This window comes from Numenius arquata, chromosome 14 (genome assembly GCF_964106895.1).
Source record: "Numenius arquata chromosome 14, bNumArq3.hap1.1, whole genome shotgun sequence".
Classification (NCBI taxonomy): Eukaryota; Metazoa; Chordata; class Aves; order Charadriiformes; family Scolopacidae; genus Numenius; species Numenius arquata.
The window spans coordinates 6,045,231-6,055,206 of NC_133589.1; the positions used below are offsets into that span (position 1 = coordinate 6,045,231).

Here is a 9,976-nt window from a genome sequence, read left to right on the forward strand (position 1 = left end):
GGATGTTTGCTTGGGATCCTCATCTCTTCCCACGCCCGATAGGGGAAATCGCAGCTGGAGAGAGCACGTGGTGACCATATGAACCACTGATGCTCAGGGGCACAAACTGGTGAGCGTGAAGGTGTTTCACAGCTCCTCCCAGGACAGAGGAATTAGGGCAATTTGCGGAAATAGGCACACGCTAAAAAAGTACCAGAAAACAAAAACCAAGCCCTATAATTAGAAACAGAGCTACAAACTCACTGCCCAAGTGTTCAGCCAGGCCATTACAAATATGGATGCAGTAACATCCCTGGACTTCTCCATGGCCGGATCCTGGCTTTGCCTCTCTTCCCGCCCCACTCACAACTCACAGGCCTGGAACTGACCCAGCTGTCCCCAGCAGCACTCCCAGTCCTTCTTCTGCTTCACCCCAGCGTGTTGTATAAACACTGCGGACAAGAGGGCGTTAACGCCAGTCATCTGCAAACCACTACAGACAGCGGAAATTTTTAAGCCACATTGTTTTTCGGCTTCCAAATATTCTTGTCTGCAAGCCCTCAAGTCACTTCATGGCTGCAGACGGGCTCCTGATGCTCAGTTTGAGCGAAGCATCTCTGTAGCACCGTGTCGGAGAGGAGCTGCCCCACGCTCAGCTCTGGCACTGCGGGCAGAGGAACTGCTGTGCTGTGGCAGCTTTGCCTGGGAAAGCACACCAGCTCCTTGAGTGTTTTAGGCTTTTCTACAGTCAGTTGCTCATGAAGAAATTTTAGATCCTCCCGGGGAAGAAAATAAAAAAAAATCCTGAACAAATCATTTCCAAGAGGAAGTCCAGTGTCCAGACAGACCTGGCCCTAACGATGCTTCGTTTCCTGCTGCTGGCGGTGCAAGGAGGTCTGGAGCAGTGAGGAGGTCGAGGCTTGAAAGAAGACAAAAGGTAAAAAAACAGAACTGGAATATTTTCCATCTCTGGAGTGACGCCGAGATTCGAGGCTGACATATCCATGTGTTTTCCATCTCTGCGGCGCAAGAAAGGTTTTAGTCTTAACAGCTCTCTTGGGTTTTCAGCTAAGATTTGTCACTAATTAAAATGGGCAGTGGCCGGTGTTGTCCTGTGCGCCGTGAATTTGAAGCAAAGATAGTCATAGATTGCTTTTCCGAGCGAATCCTTAGGAATAACGGGAAGGAAAATGCAAGCAGAAGTTTAAAGTGCAGCTCAGGGATCCAAGAGCAATTTCTGCCTCGTGAACTCTCAATATTGCAACAGCACAGTTATTAGTGGGATTTATTCTTCGAGCATCCCTGCAAGGTAAGGACATACTTCCACATAACCCAGTGAAAACCCAGCCTGTAGTATGTTATGGTAGATCTGTACCTTTGCCTTGATCTGTACATCCCATAGGGGCTGCTTGCAGTGCCGATGGACCAGACAAGTTTCGGCCAAGATTAGGGTCCAGGTTGCAAACTCCGCATTGCCAACCACAGGGAAAACTTTCTGGTTCTGCCTCCAGGCTGACTTGCTTTGCATTCTTGCTTTATCTTCTCTGTGTGCAGAGCAAGGAAGCTATTTTTGCAGATGCTATGGGGATTTCTTATAATTTCTATTGCCCAGATGCATTACTTTACATCAAAGTGTTAAAATTCTTCAGGTACATGGAATCATTAAAAAACTTTGCATGAGCCTCATACATAAGCTGTCTACCTTGAGCTATAAGATTAAACTCAATCATGAACCAAAAAAATCAATCAAGGTGCTCTCTTCAGCTGTAATAGCATCAAGAAAATATATTTAAATAACAAGTTGCACACAAGAAGAAAGAATCACATCATTTAACTCCCTGAACTGGAACTAATGGCTTCTGCCCTTCCCTCTCGAAAGCCCTGCATGGGAGGGATTTGGCTTTTTTTTGCTAGCAGACATGGGGAATGCCAGGTGTCATTGGAAAACCAGCATTTTTGATGCAGGATGTGTATAGCAGGTACAAAATACGTAAATAAGAAGCTTGATGCATTATATTTTAAATCAGGGTACTTCCAAGGTCAGTGCAGAGCAAAAATACATTATTTAATCATCTGTTCTGCCTTGGATTGAACGTGTAGACAACAGTGTCCCTGGTTTAGGCATTGCATCCTCATCGGGACTGCGAGGCAGCAGCCGTTAAAGGGTTTGAAGTGCCAGCTCTGGTTAGGAAGACAGACACACCCTTTCAAAAGGGTCTCAACAATGGGAGTGGTTGAATTTAATGCAAGGAAACCGGTATTTTCACTTGCTTTTTCTTCTTGTTTTGGACCAGGCAGAAATACCTGAACAAACAATCCCTTTCAGTAATATTTTAATCTTATCTTTCTACTTAGAAATTCAGAGGGGAAGAAAAGAGACAGAAAAAGCAAACAGTCTTTTTAAACCTGAGCTAAAGGGTGGTTTCAGTCAAAGAAACCTTTCATTACATTTAAAAAGCTCTCCAACAATAACACATATTCTAATGTTATAATGAGCACCACCAGCAGTCATCGTCATCACCAAAATACACTGAAATTAACTGCCTTTTCATCAAGTTCAGGTATCTCAATTCATCATTCATAAATTTTCATTTTGCACATGGAGAATTCCTTCCTTAGCATCGGATTAACTTCACACTTGGTTGTTGGGTTTCATCCCGGTTCCGCTTGCAGAGGCTGGGGACTGTGCTGTGTTTCATGGCTTTGGAGTGGGGAGGCTTGAAAATCTCATGGGAAGAGCAAGTCATTTATCTTGAAATGACCTATTGCAAACAAACGGGTCACACACTCAGCCTTGTGGTGAGATTTCTGCTTTGCGAGCATTTTGCAAGACGTGTCAGAAGCATCAAAACAATTTACATTTTTCTACGTGTTGCCGCAAGCTTTTCAAACTCATGAAATGTTTCAAACTCATTAATTGTCAATTGACTGTTTCAAAATGAACCCAAGCTAAAAGCAGAGCCAAAGAAGCTGAACTGAAAAAAAGGTTTTGAGAGAGGGAGGGCCAAGACCATCTTCTTTTCCTCAAGTGAAACATTTACAGCCTTCAAAGTTTCTGAAGACGTGAGACCAGTTTTCCTCCCAGCCATTAGAACGTGTGTGTCTATCGTCCGTCACCATCTCTGAATTTTTCTACCCGATAGGAAAAACAAGATTTCTGAATTGAACCAGGTTGTGATTTGCAGGTTCCCTGTACAGAAGACAATAATTTATACTTCCAGTTTTAATCTGTTGCTTTCGGGACGCTCCTGTCCATCTCTAGAGTGGTGTTGTGAAGGATGATCAAGGAGGAACGCACTCAGTTTTGCAGCCTTGGGGCATTTGATGCAGGACTAATGCATCATTTCAGGCACTAACGAGCGTGTCGGATCCTGGTGGGAAGGAGGATGGATGTCCCTCCTGTGCAGGGATGTGAATGATGTGCCGGAGAGGCAGCCTCCCAGCCTGTGCTCTGGTGAGTCATGGGCACAGCAGAGCAAAGCCAAGTTTGCTGTTTGCTGTCTTCCCAAGAAGATAAACCTGTGCAGCTGAAGTCAAATCCATCATTGCCACATTTGACAAAATAAGGACACAATAATTATCTTTAAGGGAAAAAACAAATGGCTGAAAACAGCCTCTCGCTTTACCTCATAGGTCTATATTCTGAGCTTCATCCTTTTTGTATCTTTCTTTTTAAGGTTTCAGATTTTACTTCCCCTATACCATGAGAGTTATAGTTGCTTCTCCTCTGAAATTTGGCTCAAATCATTCTTTTTTCCAGATTGACATGATCTTATTATAAGGAAATCCTTACCAGGTTTGTTTCCTTTCCTGTTGCACATTTGATTTCTGAGGGCTGGGGTTTTTCCTTCACCTGCTCTCCAGTTTTGTGCTGGATATCTTCCAAACATAATCCCATACTGCTGAATTCATCGTCCTTTTCTTGCAGTCCTCTCAGACTCCTTTCTCTCCACCTCTTTCCTTCTTCTCCTGGCCTTTCTTGTCTGTTATGAGCAGATTGCAAATCTGAAACTCCGTTTATTCGCTTATATCATTAAGGTTTCACCTAACCACAGATATTGCAACCAAATGCACATCTCTGCCACTTTAGTGAACTAACTTCACTAACTTTTTGAATGGAAACGTAGCAGGGGGGGTGTCAGCTCTAGGATGCCCTGAATTGACTGGATTGTTGCATCGTTTGCTTCATTTTTTTTCCCAAATGCAATTTCTAGCCAATAACTTGAGTAATAGTTCTTCATGAATCATGCAAGTGGCCACGATTTCTTCAACGGCTGCTTGGATTACAGTAATGTAAAATGTGCACCGCCTGAACACTGATTTTTCACCCAGGCTTTTTTTTTTTCCCCTTAAGTCACTTCTAAAAATAGGAAAGTCATTCATCTTAGGGAGAATAATGGCCTATAAAAATGTAAAGTAATTTCTTCATATTTATGAATCCTTTCTCTTCCTCCCATTATGAATACCCCTCTTAATGAATGCTCTTTCTCCTTCGTGAAGGTATTAGGAGCAATTATGTCCTCTGGTTTTAATGTTCTGATAATGTAATCCAATGGCCTATACTTTATCCCCAGGTTATTGACAACCCACACTCCCAAGAAGAGCTAAATAGATTTTAGTCCCACAGAGGATATATTGGCCCTGACGGCCTCAGACTCCGAGTGACCATGGAGTCTCCTTTAGACAATTATGTATACGCACAAATTTTAATTACAGCAGAGGAGAACCCAAAGACATTATATGGACCCCAAATGCTCTTCATGGTGCAGAACTTTCTGTTCTGGTCACGTACAGGTTGGTTATTTATGACCTGCTGTCCATTTAGACTTGCTTTGCTTTTCTGTTCCTGTTTGGCAGCACAAAGATGGCTTAAGAAGTGAATGAAAATTAAAAAGGACTTAATGAAAATGAAATTCAGGCCCTGACCACTGATATAAAAGAAGTATTAATCCCTCCTCAGACTTGTACCTGGAATGAGGTACAATTATGAATAGAAAGATCATTTCAAGTTATGACAGATTTGATGAAAGAACTTTCACTGCTGTCAGAAGGAAAGTTATTATGCTGCTGCTAATAAGTATTCATCGGGTTTCCAGGGAGCTGGATTACACCAAGTAATAAAAGGTGTGAATGACGGTTCTTTTGGGGCAGGTAAGAACTAGAAGAAAGCATCTCTCAGGAACGCCGGTACAATCCAAGTACCTTGCCCCGTACTGACACTTTTTTTTTCATATTTTCTCAACTGGTCCATTTTGTGCCCAGTGAAGCCTTTGTAGAGCTCCAAGGCAGAATTCCCTCCCTCCCTCTGCAGATGGGGCCTGAGTGTTCATCGAACTATTTCTGAAAGCCCAGGCTTTCACTGCTACCTTCCCAAACTATTCCAGGAATTAAAGCTGGTAGAAGAGGAGCTGTAAAAGCTGTTCCCAGCCTGAGGTCAACAAGAGTCCATCTAACTAATTGGACTTTGGATAAGAACCAAAAGGCATCAGTCCAAAATCTGTCTTGTATGAAACACCGCTGCAATCAGTAGAATGACACTAATTATACACGGTATGAGGAGGCAGTTGCCTGTCCCCGGCTCCCTAGGAAGGGGGCCGATGGGGAGCTAGAGAAAACTCACCTCCTTTGCACCACCTGAAACATTTTCTCTCTGTTCATTTCACCCAGTATTCAGGGCCTTTGGAGCTCACCAGTAGCAGATGAAAAATGTAACAGATGATCTCAAAAACTAGTGTTTGTGCAGAGCAAATCCCAGTACAGTCTGTTTGTTGCAGCTATTTGGGTTTCCTTTCTGCACACTGGAAAATAAAAATGGGAAGTGTACACAGAAATTCTGCTAGGAACAGCACATGGATATGGTCAAAGCCAGGCAGCGAGTCCACCCTGAGCAGAGCTTGCTATGACAGCTTTAAGCAGCTCAGCCCTAACTTCCGATCTCAGCAGGCTTTGTTTGGTTTTTTTTCTTTTGTTTACCTGGTGTCTCTTGTCAGATATTTCAACTGTAGGTAATGAGACAGGGATTGCCTTTTCCGTTGCTTGTAAACAGTGCGCAGTGGGGCACCCTTCCTACCTGGAGTCTCCTGGTGCCATTACAAGATAAGCTAATAATTAATCAGAAGAAATGCACCTTGCGGTAACATTAACAGATGGCCCATCAGAAGCTCTGACTTGAATCACCATGTTAATCATTTCTGTTCCTTTGCTCAGTCCAGCTGGCTCCACTGAAGATGAGCGAGATGAAGATGTTTCTTCTGCTTTTGATGTCCACTGTGAATGTCAGTGCCATGCTGGAAAAGGGTCTGCCGAGACGGGAACCACGGCGCCTCTCATGTGTGCGGTGCTGTGGGCCGTCAGAGCAGCCCGTCTCTATCATCTCCTCGCGATACACAAGGATGAGCAGTGACCCTGCCTATTCGGTACCCAAAGTCCAGCCCACTATAGATATCACCATCCTCAAAGGTGGGTGAAGCTGACTACCATGACAACAACTTTTCTCTTACTTGCTGACCCTCATTTTGCAAGCTGTGCTCCTCCCTACACCAAGAAACTCATCTACTTTATTTACCCAAAAAGAAGGTCAAGGGGTGACATGGCACAGGCTGTAAATGTGTGCAAGTGAGAAGAGATGACAAAAGGCTCTAATCCATCAAAAACCAGAATCATTGGAAGCTCGAGTTAGGTCACACTAAAAACCAGACGCAAATTTTATCACAGAATTACTAAATGGTAGAGTTAGCAGGAAAAACTCTCACTCCCTTTTTCCATTTCACTATTTTTATCTCTGTAAGGCAGGCAAACAAAAATTAAGCATATAATACAGAAGACGTACCAGGGAGTCCTGCAGAGCAGATGAACCCAACCACCTCTCCCAAGCCCAAATCAGACCTTAGCAGAATCAATAACTTGCCCTAACGTCTGCACAGAGGTGCTGGGTTCATGACTACTGGATTCACGTAACCACTCCAGTGAGGTCATGGAGTTTCATTATTGATCATTGCCACCACAAGGTCAGTGGGGCCAAGCTTTCAGCTGGGATTTTTAGCCTGCTGAGAATTAGGAAGGTGCTGGTGTCTGACCAATGCTTCCAGATATCTGTGCTGGGAAATCAGTGTTTTAGCAGCTGCTTTGCTCGTTGTCTCCAGCAAGGATGCATCTGCAGGTTGGGCTTCGCATGTTTGTGTTTGACAAGGTTTTCCTTTATGCTCACAGGTGAGAAAGGTGAAATGGGAGAGAAAGGGTACCCTGGACCAGTTGGGAAGGAAGGAGAAAGAGGGCTACGTGGCTTTAATGGACGGAAGGGACAGAAAGGCCAGCCTGGCCCACAAGGCCATTCCTGCAAGCAGCTCTACGCTGCTTTCTCGGTGGGTCGGAGAAAACCCCTTCATAGCTCAGACTACTTCCAGCACGTCACTTTTGACACTGAGTTTGTGAACCTCTACAAGCACTTCAACATGTTCTCGGGGAAGTTCTTCTGCTATGTGGCAGGAATCTACTACTTCAGCCTCAACGTCCACACCTGGAACTTCAAGGAGACCTACCTGCACTTGATGAAGAATGAGAAAGAGGTGGCCATCCTCTATGCCCAGCCCAGTGATCGGAGCATCATGCAGAGCCAGAGCCTGATGCTGGACCTGCAGGAAGGAGAGGAGGTCTGGGTGAGGATGTTCAAGAGGGAGAGAGAAAATGCCATTTATAGTGAGGAGTCTGATGTTTACATCATCTTCAATGGCCATTTAATCAAGCCAGCCATAGAGTAGCCATTCATCAGCTTCAGGCTCAAAGCTTTGGTAGATACATTAGTGTCTTCCCTCTTAGAAATGCATATGTCTAGTTCCACTAGGAAGGATTACAGGCCTCTGGGCCTGCTGACAGGGTTGTCTGTCCATGCCAAGGACACCTGTGTGAATGGAGGTGACTGTGCTTCAAGGTGATGCAAGCTACACAAGTACTGAGAAGGCTTCAGCCCTTATGTGCCCCGGGAAGAAGAACACAGAAGGCCCCAATTCTGCAGCCTTGTATAGATCCCCAGAAACATCTCTGAAGAGCTTACCAAGTTGGTAGCAAAAGTCTAACCTCTTCGCTTTGCTTTAGAGAAGACGTTTTAATTATATCTAAGGGTCATCTTCAGCTACCAGTTACCTGGGTGCTGGTTAAGGAATGTCATTACTCCTACAACAACGCCTGGGAATCTTTGCAGTGCACAGTGCTGCTAATAAGGGCCCACACTCGCCAGCACCTACACCAGGTCTGCTCCACTCAGGTAGGCAAGAACGCACCAGTGTTAAGAACAATATTTTGCACAGTACATTTACCCTAAATTACGTTTTTGTTCCATTTCATGTAATATAACATTCAGAGAGCATAATGCTAGAATTGGATAAATAGCAGCATATCGATCTGGCAAAGCTTTTTCAGAGGCACAGAGTTTTAAGTGCAGCTGTAGCCACATGCTATGGCTTTGCGAGACTTCTGTACTGCTAGCAATACTTATCACATAAGAACATCCAACATGGCTGGGAACGTGTGTGTTTCCTATTTTAAGAAAAACGGTGGGCCCTGCCATAGGGTCCAATTTCAGAGTGTTCATTGCCAAGCTGGAATTTGAGGCCATGCTCACATCTGAAAATTACCATCTTACAGCACCCCTGTTTCTGGAAAATGGAGAAGAAAACTGGAAAGAAAAAAGGTTCTTTACTACATGCAGTGATATTTTAGGGGATTTGGTTTCTTTTTCCTAAAGTATTATTTACACAACAGTGGAAAGGTACAAACAGCAGGAAGAAACATCGTTTTTCCCCGTTCCTTCTTGCCCATTTCCCCAGTGTCTTGTTTGCATCCTGAGCCATTTCTATGAAGGCTACATGTAAAGTTCTTGCTAGGCAAACTGCTTCAGTGCTGTACCCCGCCTGTCCACAGCTGTTTGGAAAAGTAGCTGAAATAAAGATATTGCTTTGAGTACACTTGCTTTGAGTACCCTGGTTTTGTTTGTCTTATCTCCATACACCTTTTCACAGTATGGGGCTAAAAGCACTAGACTGAACATCCAGCTCCATGTAACAGTCTCAGGTGGCAATTTTAGTTACTTTAATAACAAAGGGCCCCAGAACTGAGAGTAGACTGATACCAACTCCTCCCCTTGCAGACCAGTAAACAGCCATCATCAAGTCTCAGGATGGAGAGACGGAGAAGTTAATGACCCCTTGCTGTAAAATAAATACCAGACCTTTGAGATCTCACAATCTCCATGAAGACAGGAACTTTTAAGTAGCCTATCTGCCGTGTAAACACATGATGAAAATGGGTCTACAAGCCTGTATGTCACATCTGCTCCTGCTCCCAACACAGCCTGCAACCCTGAAAAGGGAAAGTGGGAAACTTGCATAGCTTTTAAAAATAACTCCCAGGGGCATATTACACAAATCCTCCACTGACCTGCTCTCAGCTGTCCCAGCTGCTTTGGTCAGGCCATTGCACAGCATTTCCTTCCCATCTTCCTTCTAAAAAAGCTTCCTAATCAGCTGTTTCCATTACGATGATGGTAAAAGCCCTAATGGCTGCATTGCTTATTTGCAGCATGCCACTTAGTACTGAGAGCACTAACGGGGAGATGCCAGCCCTGAGAAAACACACGTGCAATCAGAAACCTTTCCACTGCACTGGAGTCAGTGAAGGCATTTGCAGACCTGTTTTTCCCAGCCATGTGCCACATTTGAGAGCTCAAATTCTTTTTTTTTTTTTTTTCCCCCTTCCTTTGTCCCTGGTTTGGACTCATTCCCAACCCAGACCTAGATTTTGCAGCTGCAGAAAGTTGTACTCTGGGTGCAGGGTACCACAAGCAAAGGACCACGCGAGATGCCTGTGGTGGAGCAGGGATTATTAGCTGAGGCTGATGCGGTCCAGGGGCTGTCTAACATTCCTCACATATCGAGCAGTTTCACCGCAGCTTTGGCTCGCTCCCGTCTGCGGTTCGCTGCATTGACTATAATTAAAAAGAAAA

The 9,976-nt window shown here is 44.4% G+C and overlaps 1 protein-coding gene across 1 annotated transcript; it reads left to right on the forward strand.

Moving 5' to 3' along the window:
* The first annotated feature begins 907 nt into the window (after positions 1 to 907).
* C1QTNF8 (C1q and TNF related 8) lies at positions 908 to 8,938 on the forward strand. Its single transcript, XM_074158545.1, has 3 exons — positions 908 to 916; positions 6,192 to 6,438; positions 7,189 to 8,938. Exons 2-3 carry the CDS (start codon positions 6,207 to 6,209, stop codon positions 7,734 to 7,736), a joined length of 780 nt encoding a protein of 259 aa, XP_074014646.1. The 5' UTR covers positions 908 to 916; positions 6,192 to 6,206; the 3' UTR covers positions 7,737 to 8,938.
* The last annotated feature ends 1,038 nt before the right edge of the window (positions 8,939 to 9,976 follow it).

What these genes read in the sequence shown, in the direction of transcription:
- C1QTNF8 (XM_074158545.1), top strand. Translation starts at nt 6,207, where the DNA reads ATGAGCGAGATGAAGATGTTTCTTCTGCTTTTGATGTCCACTGTGAAT. An exon ending in AGATATCACCATCCTCAAAG is followed by an intron (nt 6,439 to 7,188) that starts GTGGGTGAAGCT and finishes TTATGCTCACAG; the next exon opens with GTGAGAAAGGTGAAATGGGA.